The 22,762-nt window shown below is 37.4% G+C and overlaps 1 protein-coding gene across 9 annotated transcripts in view; it reads left to right on the top strand.

Annotated features, from left to right (window-relative positions):
• The window catches only part of GPC5 (glypican 5), a 1,368,657-nt gene that overhangs the window by 34,613 nt on the left and 1,311,282 nt on the right, over positions 1–22,762 (top strand). For all 9 annotated transcript variants that reach the window (XR_013446907.1, XR_013446906.1, XM_078070199.1 and 6 more), the window contains exon 2: positions 5,615–5,776. Coding sequence is in view for 7 of the 9 variants with exons in the window: in XM_078070199.1 (XP_077926325.1) it covers positions 5,615–5,776 (162 nt within the window). In the remaining 2 variants the exon portion in view is untranslated. The remainder of the gene's footprint in view (positions 1–5,614; positions 5,777–22,762) is intronic.

Here is a 22,762-nt window from a genome sequence, read left to right as displayed (position 1 = left end):
GAGGTGTTCTGATTCTAATTTGCGTTATTCTTTCATTATCTTTGTTTTTTTTTTTTTTAGGTGTGTATCTTTCTAGAATGCTTTCTTTGTCTGTGGGGATATTATTCTGTTCATTATTGTCTTTTTTATTATGATAACTCTGTGTGAGATTTGACTTCAGTATTTTTTATTGTTCATTTTATATGAAGTATTTTTTTGGACATTTAGATTGAGACAGGCTTCAGGAAAGCTTTCCTAACTTTACAAAATGACTTCTGTTTCTGTGTAGCACTTAAAAATATAGATGCTTATTTTCTGAAATTTCTTGGCTTTATTTCCCTTCTCACATTGATCTAGACCTTCTTTATGTTTCTTGGATCCCTATTCTGTTGAATTTTGATCCCACTTCCAGAAGTTTCTCTTCTGTGTGGAGTTTTGTCCTGGAAAAGAGCCTGCTCCATATGTTTTGAGAGTTCACAGAGGTCCGGATTGCTCCAGACCATTCTCTCCCTTCTATCGTGGGTCCTTTGCACACACCCAATAATCAAGAGGGCTAATTCTTCCTATTTCAGCTGCTATTCTCAAATTGGCCCTCTGTCCTTTCCTGTGAATTCTGTTGGCTATTTTGGGGGTTCTCCTGTACTCAGTTTCTTCAGACATTATCCCACTGCTTCATTCTTCTACCTGCTGTCCAGAATGTGATACAGTGAAAATCTATGGCTGTTGTTAGTTTCCCTCCACCTTGTTTATATTTTGAAACTGTGGGAATACTCTGTCATCTAGTTTTGTTACATTTCTTGGATTTATTTTCTAGTTGTTTCATCTGGTTCATGTGGGGATTTGGAGATAGTGAAAACCATGCCTTCACGGGCTGCCATCTTTCCAGAATGCCTCCCAGTGCTACTATTTTAACACATTTAAAAAAAATTGTACATAAGCAGGGAGATGGCTGTAACAGTTTCTCAGGCTGGAGAACAGAAAAGAAGACATATTCACCAATACTGCCACTTCTGGATGAGAGAAGAGGAAAAGCCCCCAAAATTCTGGTTGAAGGTCCCTTCAATGAGAAGCCTGCTGTTTTATTTTTAATTTCATTCGTTTTTAGTAATTGAATTCTCGAAAAGCTTGATTTTTTTGTTCAGAAACAGAATTACTGCCTCTGAGCCTGGGTCATGTCCTCTTGCTGTTTCATAGCATCCTTAGTCATGCCATGTTCTTTGAAGCCAGACTTTGAAATATTTTAAAAATAAGTCTTGTTACCTATATGGTGTCTGTTTGGGATCCATCTGGCTTTGCTTTCTTAGGATGCTTGTTCTGTTTACGATGGGGGAACTGTAGCCTCCCATGTTGGGTGTTTTATCAACAAGCAGCTTATTATGTCCTTTGTGCTTATACTGTGAGCAAAATGTAAGATATGGTCCTTTCCCTGAGGGCGTTTGGTTCATCTTGTCTGTCTTTTGGACTGATACAGTAGGAAGCCAGAGAACAGTGTCTTGTGGACTCTTTCCCTCCACTGCTACCCCAACTCTGAATACTGATGAACATATTGTGCCAATTAAACATAACTAGATCTTTGAATTTACGGTCCTGATTTGGTTTGGAGTTTAGTGTTACGTTGTCATTATCAATGTCCAAGATTCTAAATGAAAGTTGGGATTAATCCATGTAGATCCTCATCAACTCGAGGGATGTATTTGCTCCTGAGTGGTCTACATTGCTGTCCATGCTTACTCAGCTGTGAGACGTGATAGGTTCTCTCCCACATTATGTTTAAGATAGCAGCCAAGGGAACTTGTAGTACCTTTCTTTTTTTTTTAAGTGTTTATTTTTAAAATTTTATTGATTTATTTGAGATAGAGAGGGAGAGAGAGAGAACATGAGTGGTGGGGAGGGGCAGAGGGAGAGGACTGAGCAAGGAGCTGGACGTGGAGCTTGATCCCAGGACCCTGAGATCATGACCTGAGTGGAAAGCAGGTGCTTAACCAACTGAGTCTCCCAGGTACCCCTTGTAGTAACTTTCTAATTGTACTTCCCACCATTTAAAATTGGGTGAAAGTGCAAATGGCACCTCTATAATGTTATATTTTAGCCTATTTTGTTTTTGAGTAAAACTCCTCGGATGGTTCCTAACCAAAAATTTAGTTTCTTGCAACTGACCAAACAGATGACTTCTTTCAAGAAGAAGAAGAATCCAAACAAGAATCAAAAATGGCCAGTTATTTTTGTAGATGAACTATTTATAGATTTAAGACTCCAGCTTTCTTCTCAGTAGAGTGATGGTGAAGAAGACAGTTTGGGAATCACTGCCAATTTTCAAACACCAGCTCCGCCATTTTGTAGTGCATAGGTATGTGACAGTGGGCAGTTTTCATTCTATCTCCATTTCCTCATATGTAAAATGTGATAGTAATGGTCCCTACACCATAAGGTTAATGTGAGGATTAAGTGAGATAATGTATATATACAATGGATCCTCAACTATTGGTTTGATGGATAAAAATGGAGTGTCTGATTTTTTAGGCATGGTACTGGTCAACTGGGATATAAAAATGAGCAAAAATTGGGGCGTCTGGGTCTCAGTCAGTTAAGTGTCCAACTCTTGGTTTCGGCTCAGGTCATGATCTCAGGGTCCTGGGATTGAGCCCCACATTGGGCTCCATGTTCGGCGGGCAGTGTGCTTGTCTCCCTTTCCCTTTGCCCCTTCCCCTGCTTATGCTCTCCGTCTCTATAATAAATAAATAAATCTTTTAAAAATGAGCAAAATTCCTTCACTTGGAGCTTTACAGTTAGATGAGGGGACTAATTAATTAGCAATCACATGAAGGAATATAATGTTGTGACCACAATAAATGCAATAGAGAGGCATGAGGCACTTTAGGGGCATATAATAGGGAGAGGAGCTGTCTGGGAGATTAAGGAAAGTTCCTGTGGGAAGACCGAGTTCAAATGTAAAGAAAAATAGATGGGAATGAATTCAGAGAAGGTGTGTGTTTGCCACATGTGTGGGTGAGCACATGTAGGATGAGAGTGTCCCATTCAGAGAGATGAGCATGGAGAGTGGTTCTGACGCAAGAGGGCACTTGGTGACTATAAAGAACTGAAGAGGCCAGTGTGTGAAGGGAAGGGTACAATGGGCAGTGTTACCTGAGATGAGGCTGGAGCGGGTGGGAGGGAACGAGTGTTCACAACCTGGGGGCCTTTCTAGGCTATGTTTAGGAATGTGGTCTAGCAAACCATGTTAGGTGTTTAAATCCTGGAGAGACATTTGCAAAAATCTATTATTGTTGTTTTTGGGTTTTAAAAAAAGATTTATTTATTTACTTGAGGTGGGGAGGGGCAGAGGGAGGGAGAGAATCTCAAGCAGACTCCCTACTGAGCATGGAGCCCCCCAAGGGGCTAGATCTCACTACCCTGAGATCATGACCTGAGCCAAAATCAAGAGTCAGCCATTAACTGACTGAGCCACCCAGGCGCCCCTATTGTTGTTACTGTTATTATTATTTTTATTCCTTAGCAGTCCTTTGCATACTAAATATGTTATATACATTAATGTTTATTTATTGATTCTTTCCTCCAATCTCTATTATTGTTCTTCTCTGAATGCTTAATTCCTCATTCCTTCCACTTAGGAATAAAGCTGAGGAGATAGCTTTGTTTTCTTTCACTCAGCTTTACTATTTGAAGTGGAATTTGCTTTTGTATAATTTAGGCAAGATAAATGAAAAACAATTGCCAAAATATTACCTGCTGTGACACACATAAATATTTTATACCTCTTCACCTTTGTGAAATGCTCAAATGCTGTCATTTGTTACTTGTCTAACTTAAACAAACCAAAACCAAAACCATTAGAAATTTTGGTGTCTTGTGTTGGCAGGAAATTCAGACTGATTTCACATGTTTTGAACTTACCCAGAACCAACTTTTGGAATTCAAGGCCTGCGGTCGACTCTGCGTGACAAGGGGGGAATTTGACAGTGTGTGTGTGTGTGTGTGTGTGCGCGCGCACACGTGAATATTTTGTATTTGCTGATCTTCTCTTGATCAGTGAAGAGCTAACCTGGATGCTGTGATACTCCCCAGATATCAGTAAGGCCACATTTTTCCTACCCTAAAATAAGGAAATAATGTATTCTATTAGGACATGTAAATAAAATTATCCTGAGCTTTACATAAAACCTGAGTGGCCTTGGGATGCCCTGGGGCTCATACCATGATGCCCCATCAGTGTTATCCTTCATAGCACCATCCATGCTGCGCCCCTTTACCTCTCCATTCTCTAGGACACCTGCTGTGTGTAAAGGTGCCTGCCCTATCTTGTTCTGTAATTTGCCCATTATTGTTGTACTGGTAAACTTGGTTGGGTTTACTTTTTTTGTATTTGTATATTATTCTGGTATAACATGAGGTTTTAGCTTATCTAGGATGAGAGTTGTTAATCATATTAGCATTTTTCTAACCACAACTATTAACATATGTATAATAACTTCACCTTTCATCTAATATGCATCTTCCCAGAAGTTTTCTGAATACAGTTGTAAAACTAAAAAGTACTTTTAAGGGGCACCTGGGTGGCTCAGTGGGTTAAGTGGCTGCCTTTGGCTCAGATCATGATCCCAGCGTTCTGGGATCAAGTCCTGTGTCGGGCTCCCTGCTCAGCAGGGAGCCTGCTTCTCCCTCTCCTTCTGCCCCTCCTGCTCATGCGCTCTCTCTCTCACTGAAATAAAGAAATAAAACCTTTAATTTTTTTAAAGATTTTGTTTATTTATTTGACAGCGAGAGAGACAGCGAGAGAGGGAATACAAGCAGGGGGAGTGGGAGAGGGAGAAGCAGGCTTCCCGCGGAGCAGGGAGCCCGATGAGGGGCTCGATCCCAGGACCCTGGGATCATGACCTGAGCCGAAGGCAGACACTTAACGACTGAGCCATCCAGGCGCCCCAGAAATAAAATCTTAAAAAAAAAATAAAAAGTACTTTAAATGGTAGGAATTGTCTCTAGCAAGCTAGGGAATGAGTAGAATTTCAGATGGTGGGTTTGGCCCATGGGGATCAAGATCCCCCATTACATTGTTATTGCTGATAATCACTTATTCCACAAGAAGCACGAGCATTATGGGGAGCTAAGAAATCAGGTGAAGCATCTTCATCTTTATTTGATGTACAAAATTTGATTATTTTCCCCTCAGGAAAAATAATTGTTTTAGCCATATACTTCTGTAAAACATATGTAGATCAAATACTTTTCACTGAATTAACAAAATAAGCAAAAATAAAAATTTCCTGATTTAGCGCTGTACTTATATAATAGTTTGTTTTCTATTATATGTCTAGTTGTTGTTAATAGTAATTAGTTAATTGAGTGGGCATACTTAATATTTGATCAATATGTTAAGAAAATAGTTGAGCAAAGAGTTAATGGTTTAGAATATTTTGTTTCATGGTTGTGTTAATGGACAATACATATATATATTTTTATATATATATGTTTTTAAATAGCAATTGCTCTGGTAAATCAGTTTCCCACATAGAACGTGAGCCCCTTATATGCAGTACTGATTATTAATGCCTGACATGTAACATGTAATGTTTGTTAAATGAATAGGTAATTATTCTAAAAAATACTGTATCTGTTCCAGGACCCGATCTTCAGGTTTGCATATCCAAAAAACCTACATGTTGCACCAGGAAGATGGAGGAGAGATACCAGATTGCAGCTCGCCAAGATATGCAGCAAGTGCTTCAAACATCCAGCTCGACACTGAAGTTTCTAATATCGCGAAATGCTGCGGCTTTTCAAGGTAAATGTATCTTGATTTCTGAAAGTAAGGAGAAGCCTTGTTAGGCAGTTTTCCTCTTATTATTATACTGGGAAAATTGGCTGGGTTTACTTGTCTTTGCATACCATTATTCTGGTATAAAGTGAAGTTTTAGCTTCTTCTAACCCTCAGAACTTGTTTCCGAGGTCATCCTTGGGCATAAATATTGAGTTGGACTGGGGAAACTGTTACGTTAGTGAAATGGTCCTTGGAAATATATGCCCTTCTAGGGTCCTTCCAGGGCCCACAGTATTCTGACCTACAGTTTTACTTCAACATGGATGGCATAATTACTAGATTTTAGTGAAGTATTCCATAAAATAAAATCTCATTGCTTTTAACTGGATAGTTATAGATTTGTTTGTAAAAATATGATTTGAAGAAATATTTGTCGAATTTTTCCCCCTGCTACCTCATGTGGTTTTCATAAGAACACCAGTGTAATATATCAAAGTGCAGACAAGTCTGATAAACAGTAAAATAGGATATATTAATTAGATATTTAAGGGTCAGCTAAGACCAGAACTCAACCTTAATTCAAACAGTATGTTCAGAAATAAAATTAATGGGTTATAAAATTACAAGGCACATTGGAAAATAGATGATCTTTTTCTTATTTTAGTCATCATCTCTATAAAATTCCTTATTACTACAATAAAATAGCTTAATTTATTTTTCCTTTTATAAAGCATTAGCTTTTCTGTATATGATTAGAATGAAAATATCTAGATTACACTACTTTTCACAAATTTATTGCTTTTGTTCAAAGCAAAATATAACTTGTTAGTATTCCTTTTTCTTAAGTATATTAATGTCCATCTATTTAAATAATTTGTGCTTTGTTTACATGCATAACTAAAGCACAAAGCTGATTAATTTTTAAAACTATGCTCATTAAATAAAATAAGTACAATAAATCAGGATAAAATTTAAGTTGAGATGAAATGTAGTTCATGATGAATTGATGATTTTTTTTGTGTGTGTGGAAACTGACTTATCAGATTTTAAGATGTTATTATTTTAGTGATTTTTTTTTGGATGTCTTAGAAACAACCTTATTTCTGTTATGGGATATATTCATGTGAAATTGTTGGAGGAAAACATATTGATATGCTTTTTAAGCAAAAATTTGTTATTTCAACTGGCTGAACCAGAACCAGAAGACTTTAACTACACACACAGAGTGATATAATGATTTTGTCTCATGAAAATGACAACATGCACAATATGGATAATACATTGTAGTGATAAAGGGACAGTGAATAAACCAGTTTGACCAGAACAGGAATGGGGAGTGTGGTGGAGACTCATATGCTTGAAAAGGTGAGCTGGACTCACATGGAAGGAGACTTAAAGCATCATCTTGAGTTTGAGAGTCATTAAAGATTTTTGAGTAGGAAAGCTTCATTATGATTTCTCAACTTTTAATGTCAAAACTAAATCCCTTCAAGTAAGAATATTTGGCCAAAGAAGATCATGACCAAAGATAAAATAAAATCAAACTATAAACAAATAAAAATTTTTGGATAGCAGTGTTAACTATAGAAGTGAAAGAAAGTGCCATCAGTTGCTAATTTTTGGGCATTCAGTGAATGTTCGTGGAACATTTTCTTCTGCCTTCAAAAGATACGGTAACCTTTCACACTTTGCTGGATAAATTGATCAAGATAGAGAGATAGAGTACATTATGGAATGCCTGCCTGGCTCAGTTGGTAGAGCATGCAACTCTTGATCTCAGGGTCATGAATTCAAGCCCCATGGTGGCTGTGGAGCCTACTTAGGAAAAAAAATATATGTATATATATATATATTAGAGAGAGAGAATACATTAAGTTCAAATGATTGGGAAAATACAAAACCTGAATTATTTAGATTTTTAAGATGGGTTCAGGCTGCTGAAAAATTTTGGTGATATTGTTAAAAGTTTGGTGACAACTAAGTAATAGAAATACATGGCATTGTCTCTATCTACCAGAGTGTCAGGTAATTTTATATACATTAAAATTTTTTCTCTTTAATACATTGTGTTGTATTCAATAGGTTGAGTTTTGCTGTTTACTTAAATATTAATCATAAAAAATGAAAATGGTAGGAACTTTCTTAAATATGACTTGTTATAAATTGTTGTTTTCTGCCTTTGTGAAATGTCAAGCTTTATTTAAGAATCCGGAGAAGGCAAGATAAATTTAGAAGAAATTTGCCTAAAGGCTAACTTTACTGGAACACATTCTCTTATTTACCTGCTTTTAATTTAATAAATAGAGTAAGTAGCTTTAGGCTTATGTCCATAAAAACAAGCTTAAATACATATGCTGAAAGCAATTTGAGAAATCACATTTACTGTACCATAATTGAGCAGGCACCTTTATCAATAAGTAAAATGCCTACCATCTAGTTTTTGTGCCATCAGAATATCTGAAAACAATTCAGTCTTTATTTTTCTAAGAAGAAAGAAGCCAACACATTTTACTGGGAAACTGTCTGCTTGAGAGAAATTTAATGGGGAAATCAATTCACTTCTCAAATGTTGTAAGTAGATTTTGCTATGTTTTGATATTTTGACTTTTAAATAGTTCATTTATATCCTCTGCTCCAACAGTATTAACCTGTTTTTTTTTTTTGTTTTTTTTTTTTTTTAACTGGTATTCTGGGTTATAGAAGACTTTGGACTGGTTGGCAGTCTAGATGTAGTATGGTTCCTTCTCTCATGGCTTTTATAGAATCCTGTGGAAGCCTGTTTTTGAAGCAATCCCTTGGATGTGGCTGGTGGGAACGATCACTTGGGTCTGTGGATTTAGTGGGCAGGCACATTACTGTGAGATGAAGAAATTGTTAAAGGGAGGGAGGAAACGGTGCTGGCAACTGGTGCTAGAAGACAGAAGGTTATGCCGTATACAGTCCACATTCAGCTCTGGAAGTTAGCCCTGGAAGGTACATACCAGTAGAGTTGGAATCAGCCTATTGGGACAACTCTTCTATTTTTCTTTTATGGAATTTATTTGTGTTTGTCTCAATCAGATTTTTAAGGAAATCAACAAACAACAAAGCAAAAATTTGTTTTTGGAAGCGTCCGTAATTATGACCTGGGGCTTCACTATATCCTAAGTGTAGTCATTCATACAGGATGGAGCATTTTATAAGCTAAAAGGAACAAACTGATATCTCTGTGTCTGTTGCTGTTCATAAATACGTGGTGCTGTTTGCAAAGAGGAATGTTGGCTTTGTCACAGTGCAGACAATAACTGTTCTTTATTTTTGGGGCTTTATAATGCTCATGAATAAAGCAGAGTAGCCTGAAATAATGCAAAAGAGTTTGCTTCCCTTCAGCTCTTTTACTCTGAGTGTGGGGTTGCTGGCTTTAAAAATATTTTGGAAATATCCTTCATAATGTTTTATTTATTTATACGCTAAAGTATGGTGTGACTCATGAAGAAATAGAGGAAGTTGACAGAAAATATGTCATCTATTGTAAAAAAGCAACTCATGCAGTTTTCAAATTTTTCAGTTTTTTAATCTCCATTCAAATAAGATGCTGCAGTTTATTTTTTTTTTTAATAGAAAACTACTAAACAAAATTTTCAGCATCACTTTCAAAAATTAAAAGGAAGGAAAAAATAGAAAAAAGAAGGAGTATTTGGGAGAACACTATGGAAACTTGTGTTTTGTTGAACGTTGGGAAGGTAAGGTTAAAAAACTACATCTTTCCTTTGAGATGCACTTTTGCCTATTTCTCTTATCTTACAGTAGCTTATGTATTTCTAAAATATATGGTAGATACTAAGTCTTTCTTCTGGAGGTTTCCAGTATTATATATGGCATTTAAAAAGTGTGCATTATTACAAAAGACAGAGTGCTAAATGGTGGAACAGGAAAGACTTAACATTTTTATTTATGATTTCATTCTCTTGGCTGATTAAATTTTCATTTCTCCATTGTAAGTACTTGAAAGATTGGCAAGCTTGTCCTCGTGGGTTGAGATGTGAGATTTAGGAATTTAATAAAAAATACATTCCTATTTTTAATGAAATATAGGAATATGTTCAAAATTAAATATCTTATTTTAAAAAGTAGGTGAATTCAGAATGAGAATGTAACTAATGGATTTTCTTCCTCACACTAACAGATGTTAGCTCCTGGGAAGTGTGTTAGTGTGTAGCTACTGTAAACCTAATGTGAAGTCGAAGGCACCTACATCTATAGTCAAAGGCACAAAGATATAGTGAATAGTGGAATATATATTAATGTATAGGAGAGTAGAGAGATTTATATAAATGTTATTAAGCATGAAGTCCATGAATCTTATTTTATTCATTTCAGCTATGCTTTGACAAAGCTGGATAATACTTAAAATTATTCCTTGGAAGAGCCTTATGTGGAAGGATAAAGGAAGAATACTGTTTTTGACACTGAGAATTACCTGATCGAGAGTTCAAGTGTAAGAGAACGAGTAGCCGTAGGCTGGCAATGTGGAGGAGGCTTGGTTTTCTCCATCTCTAATGCCTAGTAAATATAATGAACTGAACTGCATGAATAAATGAAGGAATGAACAGTACTCAGCAGGAAGATGGTTCTGAAGTAAAAATGACAGAGTCCCTCCCTTTCTCATTCCTTTCTCTCATGTATTCCTCTCTCGATGATTTATTCTCGCTGTGGAGCACCTACTAGGTGCCCGTGCTCTCGGGTGCTTGGGTCGTAAGTGTCCAGACCTTCAGTCTGTTTATTTTTATGGATTCCTTCAGACTTCTCATATGCCAACATCTGGTTATTGCTTTTATGAACTAGCAAGGTGCACGTGATGGTGTCTCTGTCAAGGCATCAGGAACGTGATTGCACAATTTTCCCCCTTCAGTTTTAGGCGGTGTGTGGTTTAGCGTGTTATCTCAGACAGCAGCTATTGATGCAATTGGTCTTTATCCAACTGTCCTTTATCTCTGAAATGTTAAAAAAAAAATTGTTTCTTTTCAATCTGTGTCAGCAGGCTGCTCTTAATTCTGAAAATGGGTAATTTTCCTGTATTCTAGATAAAAGTTGCAAGAGCTTAAATTACTCTTCAGCTGGAAATAAAGCTTGCTTGGCATGCAGCATTATCGATAGTGGAAATAATATGAAGTATAGACTTAAGATCAGGTTTACTCTGCAAAATTTAATTTTTACACTTTAAGAAGTAAACTTTCAGTTCTTTTAATTCTGACTGACAATAGGTTATGATAATATCACCATTGCCATGGTGATCTCACCTAGAAAGCACAGTAACCTGCTCATAGTAGGTGAAACAATTCTTTCTTGATTTTATATTAAACACATTTTCAGTTAAATCTTTTCAATGTGAGAACTGCACATTTATTTTCTTGAAGATAAATTAACATTTCATCAGATTCTTTATCATTTTGTTATCTTCGTATTATTTCAATCTTACTTTTGCATAAGGGATCGCAAGGGATGATTCTTAAAAGCTACCTCTGTGTTGAGTAAAGGACAGGACACGTAGGAAGTTACAACTAGCGATGTTTTTGAAATTTGTCTGTCCCTTTCCCTATCTCTTATTCGTCCATGTAAAGTGATTTATAAAATTTCTCTTTATAGGTACATTTCTAGGACATTTGTGCATTCTCCTTTTGGTGGCCATCTCAATAATTTCCACAATATTTTTGTACTTCGAAGCTTTAGTGATCATACTTCTTCAAGTCTCTGTGTGCGCGTGTTCCCCTGGGGTTCATCGGAGGCTCGGGACTGGGGCTTACTGAGCATGCGCATTGCCAGCTTCACGGCGTATTGCGGAATTGCTCTTCTAAGGAGCTGAACCCGTTTAAGCTCCCGCGGGCGGTTGCTGTGCTTTGTTGTTCTACTTCCTTCCCAATAATTAGTATTGTCAGAATTTTGGAAGATTTGCTGAACTGATAGGTATGAAACAGTATCTTGTTTTCAAAATGCGTGGTTCCCTGATTAGGGCATTTGAATGTCTTTTTGCAAACACATCTTTACTTTTTGTGTTATTTTCCCTTATGATTATGTCCCATGGAACTGTACACACACTTCGACGTTATATACCCTGTTGTTAGTGTTTTGTATGTATTTAAGAGGTTTTGTTTTTAGGTACAAAAAAAAAAAAAGATTTTATTTATTTGAGAGAGACAGAGAGAGAACGAGCGGGGGTGGGGGGTAGGGGCAGAGGGAGAGGGAGGAGCTGACTCCCTGCTGAGCGCAGAGCCCAACATGGGGCTCGATCCCAGGACCCCAAGATCATGACCGGAACTGAAGGCAGACGCTTAACCAACTGAGCTACCCAGGTGCTCCTAAAAAATCCTTTTCTCAACTATATTGAGATGTAATTGTTCTCCCTCTGCCCTATTGTTAGAGCCCCAATTTTGGAGGGATGATCACCCTCAGTGGCAAAGTGCTCAGGGTCAGTGAGCTCTGCTGCAGCTGTGGGGATGGCACAAGCTAGAGTGGGGAGTGTGCGGGTGGTGGAGCAGCTCTGAAGGAGGGAATGGGAAAGGAAATGAGCTGAAGTCCCCTTAGAGGGCTGACAGTGGAGACAACTAATTAATAGTGAAGCCAGTTTGCATGACGGTACCGCTGTTTTCGTTTCTAGCCCTGTCTAGATTTTGCCTCCGGAAAGGGCATGAGTGGTGGGGATCCGTGGTTGAGCACAGGTCATAGGGGGTTCATTGATCCGTCCTGCAGACACTCATGGGGCCACCTCCACTTGCCAGCGTTGTTTTAATTGCTTGGTGTACTTCAGGGAATGAAACAAAAATCCCTATCCTCACAGTGTGCATTTCAGCCAGGGCAAGTAGAAAATAAATATAATACAGGTATAAATACGTTAGGATGAATTAAATGCTTTGGGAAAATGTAGCATAGAGCAGAGGGCTGGGGAGGAACAGTACTGGAAGATTGCAGTCTTAAACTGGATCGTCAGGAAAGTTGATGTCGGAGCAAAGGTTTGACGAAAGTGAAGTGGTTGGATATGTGGATGTCTGAGATAAAAGCTTTCTAGCAAGAGGGAGTAACCCGAAGATAGGAATGGGGCTCAAATGTCAGAGGAATAGCAACAAGGCCATTATGGCTTTGGGGGGCTGGGGGAGTGGTTGGAAAGCCTGTCATAGAGGCCACGGGTGCTGATCATGTAGGGCTTTTATTCTGAAACGGAAGTCTTTGCCATCTGTGTGGCTTGATTTGAAAAGTTATTCTCTCTAGTTGCCCAGGGGCACATACACCCACCTTGTAGAGGGGCGAGGGTGCACCTAGGAAGCCAGTGAAGAGGTTGTTAAAATAATCCAGAAGAGGCATTGTGGCGACTTAGACCCGGTGGTGGCCGTGCAGGTGGTGAGAAATGGTCAGATTCTGGGTAGTGTGTGCTCATCACGGGGCCCTGGGCATGGTGGGAAAGGGACTGAGGCCAGGATGGGGTTGACTGCAGTAAACTGCACCAAGGGTGTGTCGGTGGGGTGTGCGCCTGGTGCGTCACGGAGGCGAGTTAAAGATGCTGAGGCAGTAGGATGCTTTCCACTGGGACTTTGGAATCTCTGAGTCTGCTGGGAGAGTTGGAGTGAGAGAAACTGTCATCTGTTTCTAAAATTCTCAGTGGAAGAGGGACTTTGGTGGACATGGCAGGACATTTCATTGATTATCTGATGGAGGCTAATCTTTCTGTTTTGTTTTTAAAATCACTTGATGGAGGTATGATGGACACAAAAAGCTGTACATGTTTAATGTATACAGCTTGATGAGTTTGGAGGTAAGTCTGCATCTGTGAAACCATCACCGCAATTTGTGCCATAAGCATATTGGAGAAGGCTGGTCTGTGACACAGGGTTAAAATAGCAATGGTCTGGAAGACCCAGGGCATTTCCAGCTGCTTCCTGTGATCTGGCTCTATGAAGTGGTAGGGATGGTGTTTCTGTAATACCGTATGTGTAAGTATGAAAATAACATTAATTTTCATAGGATAACTCACGATTGTACATAACAGAACATATTATCAATATTTAGCATAATTTAAAAGTGAAGGGCATTATAAAGAAATAACACACAAATAAATAAAAATGAGTTGCTTGAATTTGGTAAATGAGCTTTGAGCATTGACAGGAGAAAGCACGTAATAAGACAATGCTTAATAAAGTTGCATAATAGTAATTATGGTCAAAATCACGAGTTCGTATATGAGAAATTTATCTTAAGCTTATTTTAATTATAAAAGATACCGGTTACATAAAATTGAAACTAAAGTTCTTTATTAGTCAATAACCCATTAGCAAATAAGGTTCTGTGATGAATTTAAGGCTCTTAGGACTCAATTTTGAAGTCTTGGTGGTAATTCTCATAACTTGAATAGCATCATTGCCATTTACCATTTTTATATGGTTCAAAAATGAACTAAGTTCCATTTACCAAACACTATCAATAGTTATCAATCATTTCAATAATCTTCTTATATCATTTCTTATTTAATTAGAAATGCTTGCAGTTCATGTAATTGGAATTATTTCCAAATTTAAAATTTTTAAAGTGTGATAATTCATTGTAAATTACGAAACATAGTTTATTAGAAATATAAAAGCTTTTTAATAGTGAGGTTTTTTTCTATAGCCTTGGGTGAAGAGAAGATTAAGATGAAAATATTAAACCATCATCCATAATATTTAATTGGTAAAGTGGTAAAATATAATAGAAAATAAGATACCTTCCTTTCCTCACACCAATAGGGGACTTAAATTTTATAGCCATTTCTCAATGTAGCTGTTCATGATGGGAAATTATCCATGCATATCTCCATGCTTTTAGCATAAAATATATCTAGCAATAAATGGAATATATATGCTATAGCTTTTATGAAGAAGGCAAAGGGCTTGAAATGGCATCTCAAGATCCAGAGAGTCATAATAGTAAATAAAGGGTAATTGTTGGATAGCTATGCTGTGTTCCTTTTATTCCAGGGTAGTTCTGCCTGTGGGCTAACTTTTGTATAAACAAAGATAATTGAACTTTTGCACCTTAAAGGTTATTGTTATCTTGTACTATTTGTTTGCCTCTATCCCCTCAGGGTATAAAGTTGACTTGAGTGTTAATTTAGGAAACATACTCATTTTTTTTTTTCTTTAAGTAGGAATAAATTGAAGATCCTACATAATGAAACAAACATTGGTTGTGGGAAAACATTTGTTGTGATTGGGCAGGCAATATGCTTGGGTTTCAAAACAAGGTTTTAAATTCGGACGGGCTAGGTTTGAATCCTATCTTAAGATTTGCTGGTGGGGCCTCAATTTCTTGGCTTCTAGGCTGCAGTTATTGGGGATTGATTGAGGCAATCCCTGTAAAGTAGCTATCATGGCGGCTGGTACATAATAAGCACTCAGTGTATGTTAGCTATTCCTTCTTCCTTTATTCATGGTATATTTCCCAATGTTTGATGAGCAGCAAAACATTTCAGGGTAAAAATTATCTAATGGTGTTTCTGGATGAGTGTGATGGGGGGTGGCGTAAAGTTAGTTGTCACATTATGGGAAGTGCTGTACTGGACCAGGCAGCAGAAGGGCCTTGTGATCCAAACTCCTGGATCACTCTTCGGATTCCTACACGTGATGGGGTTGCCAAGAGTCATGTTGCAAGGGCTGGTGGTTATGGCCAAACATGCTCTCTCTGTTGGTAAAGGCAAGCAATGAGAACAATTATTTGGTGAATAATAATAGTACATCTTAAAGCAGGCTTTCCTGCTGCTCAGCTGGTAGTCAAATGAATTTTCCAATTTCATTAAATGGTATTAAATTGTAATGTTTTGACTCTCACTGTAGTAGAAACTGGTATGAGCACAGAAATCTAAGATTTTACTAAAAGAGTGGTGCAAAGGGACAGAATCCATGGCAAATTATTCAATGGCTTAACGAAAGCCTTAATCTTTTTTTTTTTTTTTTAGATTTTATTTATTTGACAGAGAGAGACACAGCAAGAGAGGGAACACAAGCAGGGGGAGCGGGAGAGGGAGAAGCAGGCTTCCCGCGGAGCAGGGAGCCCGATGCGGGGCTCGATCCCAGAACCCTGGGATCATGACCTGAGCCGAAGGCAGACGCTCAACGACTGAGCCACCCAGGCACCCCACAAAATCCTTAATCTTTATAGTGTCCTCCAAATGAGACTGTCTTCACATACGAAAGGCTTTCAATTTTTGATATCACTGATTCATTCTGGTCACTTTGGTCACCTTCAGGGATGTTTGTAGTTTATGTTGGCATATCCTTTATTTTTTTTTTTTAAGATTTTATTTTTTTTAAGTAATCTTCTATACCCAGTGTGAGGCTTGAATTTACAACCCCGAGATCAAGAGTAGCATGCTCTGCTGCTTTGTCGACTGAGCCAGCCAGGTGGATTGGCATATGTTAACACAGTCAAGCCTTTAGATTATGTATTTGTGAGTTATTACATAGAACCACTAACTTCAAATTGGTCCTTTCACGACAGCATGGGAAAATTATTAAATAAATGCATAGCCTGAAGAGCGATGTGAAAGGTTTTGTGGTTAGTAGAATATGATAAAAACTTAATCTATGATCTAATTGAACTACTTTAAAGGCCTCTGTTCATTAAGATAAATTTTATTTTGGTTTAAATGTTGCTAATCACTGTTCCATAAAATTATGTAACTGTCTGGTACTTGCATTTTCTCTCCTGAAAATGTGAAATGTTATTATTTATTTATTTATTTATTTATCTATCTATCTATCTATCTATCTATCTATCTATCTATCTGTCTACCTACCTACCTACCTACCTACCTACAAGGCATCTTAGAGGGTTTCCTCTCTACATGAGGAAAGACAGTCTGGAGAAAGATGGGCACTTACAGCCTCTGGAAAGTACGGTTTGGGAAAAGGGTCAGAGGAGTGGGGCAGAGGTGTCCACTGGTTCAAGAAGGAACAATACATGATATGTTTATGTTCTAATTTTAAAAATCTGTGTTTAACATGCTTACTTTCTAGCTGTAGTCCCAGGGCAACACTTTAGGATGATCTAGGCCAGCTGCTTAATTTGTTTTTATTGCAAATCTTCAAAGTAGGTTTAAATTAAATTATCTATGTATTTGGCAACTCTTACTCAATATATTTAGTATATTTGTTATTTTAATGAGATCATATACTTTGAAGGCAAATTAAGGATATATTTAACAATTGCTAATCTACACTGGTACAGCTATTCTGGAAAGCAACTTGACAATAGTTATTTAAGATATATGTTCTTTCTCTCTCTCTCTTCTTTCTGATTCTTCTAATGGTTTGTATATATTGGAAAATTTTTTAGAGACTGTTTAGGGACACGTAGAAGCATGCTAATTAAAGTGTTTGTTGTAATAGCTGGGAATTGAGACAACCTGGGTGATTGAGAGAAAGGTTAGGAAAATGCATTATGCATCAGTAAGAATAATCAACTAGATACATACATGGTGACACGGATAGACTTTAAAAACATAAGGTAGAATGAAGAAAGGAAAGAAGAGAATGAGGTATATAGCACAATTTCATGTATGTAACTTAAAAATACACGTACCAAACAATTGTATATGTTTTACTGGAACACATGCAAATCAGAGTTTACATTGAGCGCATTAGAACGATTGTTTAAGGGTATATAATTGTATAACTTACCATCCAGCTGCATAAATATTAAGAGATGTGGGGGATGTGAAGAATAGCTAGGAAAAAAAGTGAAAGAAAATTTAATTATCTAGGTTTAAATCTACCCCAAAATGTATAGGGTCTGTATGCTGAAAATGCTGTTGAAAGAAATCAAACAACCTAAATAAAGGGAGAGATTTACCATGTTAGTGAATTGATGATGAAGCTTACTACATAGTTACAGTAATTGAGAGTATAGTATTGGCAGGAGGGATAGACCCATAGAATAGATAGGATTGAAAATTATGACTGCTTTCCAACAGCTTAAAATCTATTGTGGAAAATAGACAAATGATGACCTTTCAGTGTGCTATGATGGAGTTAGGTTAAGATCTCATGTAGAAAAGACATCTGATTGGATTGCTGGGGAAGGAGGCTGGGGAAACAGTCCTGAAAACAGCGGCTTCACATCAAGAATAAGGGTCAGGGATTCCTGTCCTGAGAGAGGAAACAAGAGTCTGAGCTAAAGGGCCCACGAGTCTCGCCTAAGGTCACAGCCAAGTGTGGTAGGTAGGAAGTGGTGGGAAGTCAACCTGAGGATGTGTCATCCCTTCCAGTTGTTTTAATTTTCCATCAATCTGTTGTGTCTTCTCTCATTCCTAGTTTTGCTTCTCTTTTCCTACTTTCTTTTCTTATCCTTTCCTTCCTCTTATGCTCTCATTTCTCTCCCACTTTCTCTTTTCTTTAGTTTCCTCTTTGTCTCATCATCTCTGTCATAATCAGGGTTTTGTCCATGTTTATGCTATTTTTTTTCCAAGAACATTCTTTTAGATATAGTTACCCTTTATCTTTTTGTTTTTAATAAGGTCTGTTGTAATCTTTTTAAATTCTCTCTTGTGACTTTTTAAAAATTTCATATGTTTCTGGTTTCTTAAGATAATTTTTAAAAAAAAATTTTTAAGTTTTCTCTTTTGGTAATAAAATTATTTTAGGGAATAAATTTTCCCTTGATAATAGGTTTGCTTTATTGCATAGATTTTACTATGAAGTCTTCTTTTCACTTTTTTTAGAGAGTCTGAAATTTTATTTTTTATTCTCTTTTTTGGGGTTATCTGGGCAGTTTTTGCTTAGGATTGGCTAGATTAATTGTGGTTTCAGTGACCCCCAGATATCCGTGGCCCATATCCATAGAGGCTACACGTCCTTTATGTGTTGGTGATGGCTTTTTCTGGCCCAGGCTGAAGGAGCAGCCCTATCTGAGATGATGTAGCGCTAGTGGTCGAGGGAAACAGGGTCTCAGCTCTAAATGTGTCTGCTTGGGAAGGGTGCACGTTGCTTCCACTCACATTTCATCTGCCAAGGTGATATCAAGACATCATGCTTGCTAATGTTCCCACAGGGAAGGCAGACCATATTTTGTATGAAAATTTAACCAACTCTAAAGAACGTTGATGTTCACAAGAATGTGAATTGTGCTCTCTCAAAAACATATGTTGGAATCCTAAGCTCAAATATGACTTTATTTGAAAAGTCTTTATGGAGGTAATCAAGTTCAAGTGAGGTCATTAGTGTGGGCCCTAATCCTATATGACTGATTTCCTTCAAAAAAGGCAGATTTGGACAAAGAGATAGACACATACAGAGGAGAAGAGCATTTAAAGACCAGGGAATGCCCGAGCCTACCACAAGCTAGAGGAGATGCATGGAAAATTCTACCTCTCAGTCCAAAGAAGGAACCAAACCTGCTGACATGTTGATCTCAGACTTCTGGTCTTCAGACTGTGAGACGATAAATTTCATGTCACTTCCACCCATTTTGTGGTAGTTTGTTACAGCAGCACCAGGAAACCAACGCAAATATGTTTCAGAATTTCTAAGAAATGCTCGGTCAGATTCTTATTTATTTCTAATTTTATTACTATATTTTAATTAGAAAATGTAGCCAATAAAATCTCTACTAATCTCTAAATTCCATGGCTAGAATCATGATCAATTTTACAGATTTGCTTCAAGTGGCAAATTCTCTACCTGAAAATTTCATTCAGATTTCAAAGGTTGTCATATGGGTATTCTTTACTGTTCAGAAGTTTAAATAATAATGTCACCCTCTTCTAATTTACTGCACTCAGGGTTTTGTACCTTAATTATAAAAAAAAATCAATTCATCTTTCAAAAAAAATGAATAAAACCCCTTGATTTGGAAGTGTACCTTTATGTTCATCTTTTCACTTGTTTTCTGATTAAGTTGCAGTGATAAGAATGACTGAAAATAGACTAGGTTGATCATGGCATTGTAAATGTTGTCTTTTAGTGACCCTTAATCACGCTTTTCTTTCTTTCTTTCTTTCTTTCTTTCTTTCTTTCTTTCTTTCTTTCTTTTTCTTTCTTTCTTTCTTTTCTTTCCTTCTTTCTTTCATTCCACTCTTTTTTCTTTCATTCCTTCATTCCTTTTCTCTTTTTTATTTTCTTTTTTACTGAAGCAGCTCAATAATTTCTTTCAGCCAGCTCTCTGCAAGGCCTATCTATGAGATCCCTCCATTTCTGTCAAACAGTCCCTTAGAAGTTATAAAAAAGTGCTCATTACTACGGAAATCTTCCATTCCATACAGATGGGGCTGAGCCTGAGAGCAATATTGCAGCTCAGCTGGGAAAGGAAATGGGGAAAAGAATTGGGCAGGAGAAGGAAGATGGAAGGTAATAGATTACATGCTGTATTGTTCCCAGGAAAAAATTAGATGCCATTAGACGGCATATTGGATTTAAGTACATGATTTGTGATCCACTGAAATCATCTGTGTTATTCTGAATTATGCAAATATTATTTTATGACCTGATCTTGAATTAGGTAAGAGAATGGTTCTAACTTATGTGTGTTTTGCCGTTTGCTATCCCAAACACTATGATCTTGATGCTATTTTAACTTACATGTTTATACATGTAAAAGTGTCTAAAATAATTAATATAACCAATTTTGCGTCTTCAAGATTAGCTGTTTGTAAACAACAAAACAAGCTTCTGTGAGAAACTAGAGCAAGTCTTTCCAGTTGGACTATATTAGAATTCCATCTACATTTTAATTTGGTTCCTGCTGTGTGGATATATTAGACTGAATCTATTACCTGGCTCAATGGTCCTCTTAGACAATTTCCCTTTCTCATTCTGATTTTATTGTAAGTGATCGTCAACGTACTGTAGAAGTCTGCACATCCAATTTTGATCACTCCCATGAGGCACTGATAACTATGACCTTATGTTAAAAACAAAACAAAACAAGAACGGGAGTATGGCGATACTTATAGATTACCTTTTAATGAAAGGCGCTGGTTATGGAGTGTAGTGTGAGAGTTTACATTTGGACTATGTTTGGGTGTTGTGCACAAGAAAATTATATAGCACTCATCCCCTTGGGGCAGGACCTCGTTTTGCATTTAATATTCCAGCTTTATGTTTACTGTTGTTTTGAGTTGCCTCTTTTCCTGATGCTCATGAACCACCTGCTGTTTTTTCGTTTGGAGATAATGTTTCTCTGAGTATTGATTAGAATTTCAGCTTTAAATATAGTCTTTTCATGCATTTAATACATTTAATCCTTACTGTGAAACAGATTAATGGACCTTTGGTGTAGAGCTGAGGAACATTAATTGAGTTCACTCTGGTTTATTTAACCGTGTTGCCGTCTTACTGGGGTATACTTTTTCAGAACATGTCTAGAAGTTAAGAGAGATGATATCAGATGGTAATGCAAGGCATTTCATTTTCCCATGCTGCTCACGGTTTGATGAAGAGCCCTCTTAGGGAAAAATAAATAGTAGTTATTCATTCCATGTGCAGCTTGATATTCTCATCTTTATCTTCAGAACTGTCCCGACATCACCTTTGTGTCTGGTACCTTGTTTTGACCCCTCATCCTGACTTTGAGATCATTTCTTCCTGACTCTCTTATCTTTCTTCTTCCTGTTTTTGTTTCTTTTACTATTTCATTCTTAATGTACCCCTCTCTCAGATGCCTGATACATATATTCCTACCTGGATATCCTGCTAACACATTAAATGTTATGTTTGAATGCAAATTTCTCATTCTTTTCTCAAAAACAAGTTTTCATTGTAACTTCCCCATCTTTGTGCATGGTATCACCATTTTTTTTTTACCTGGGTCTTAGGCTCAATTTCAGTGCCATCAGTGACTTAAGTCTCTTGTGTATCTTCTACATGTCAGTTAAAGATGAACGTTTTTTCTCATTTACTCTTTTCTTCCTCTTTCTCTAGACACTTTTATTACTGCAACAACCTCTTGACTGGACTAACAACTTTAGTTTTTATCATCTCCTGATCCCAAGAAACCGAACAGATTAAGATTTTAAATTATAATATTCATGTATCATTTTCCAATTTAAAATTCTTCAGTGCTTTGCAGTTTTTTGCTGCTTAAAGAGCTATCTAATATTCATAGCTTTAAATGTCTGCTATAATCTCTGTTATATCTACTCAAAATTAGTTCTTATTCATTTCACAACATCTTCTCTCCACCAGCAGGTCCTGCTCCCAGAATTCCCTGTTCCTTCAATTATCATTACTTTCTTAAGAACAGGAGGTATATCTCATATTTGTAACCATGTTGCTGTAGACTGAATATTTGTTTCCCCCGGAAATTGGAAATTCGTATGTTGAAACCTAATCCCCAATGTGATGGTATTAAGAAGTGGGCCTATGGGAAGTGATTAGATACTGAGGATGGAGCCCTGATGAATGGAATTCATGCCCTTATAAAAGAGCCCCCCCCACGCCCCCCCCCCCCAGGGCGCCTGGGTGGCTCAGTCCTTAAGCGTCTGCCTTCGGCTCAGGTCATGATCCCAGGGTCCTGGGATCGAGCCCCGCACTGGGCTCCTTGCTCGGTGGGAAGCCTGCTTCTCCCTTTCCCACTCCCTCTGCTTTTGTTCCCTCTCTTGCTGTGTCTGTCTCTCAAATAAATAGAATCTTAAAAATAAATAAATAAATAAATAAATAAATAATAAAAGAGCCCCCCCCCCCCCCCCCGAGAGCTCTCTCATCCCTCTGCCATGTGAGGATGCAGCATGAAGATGGCCACCTATGAACTAGGAAGTGAGTCCTCACCAAATGCCTAATCTACCCATACCTTGATCTTGGACTTCTCAGACTCTAGCACTGTGAGAAATAAATTTCTGCTGTTTATCAGCCACCTAGTCTGTGGTCTTCTGTTACAGCAGCCTGAGGGGATTGAGACACATGTGTATATCACTTTCTTGGCACAGTGTCTAATCTATGGTAAATGTTCAAGTAACATGACTTTTTATTGTCGATTTTCAGGGTCAGGGTCATCTTTAGATGGGTGGGATGGTGA

The sequence above is a fragment of the Halichoerus grypus genome, chromosome 4, assembly GCF_964656455.1.
Source record: "Halichoerus grypus chromosome 4, mHalGry1.hap1.1, whole genome shotgun sequence".
Lineage (NCBI taxonomy): Eukaryota > Metazoa > Chordata > Mammalia > Carnivora > Phocidae > Halichoerus > Halichoerus grypus.
This window is presented reverse-complemented; position numbering and strand designations above follow the sequence as displayed.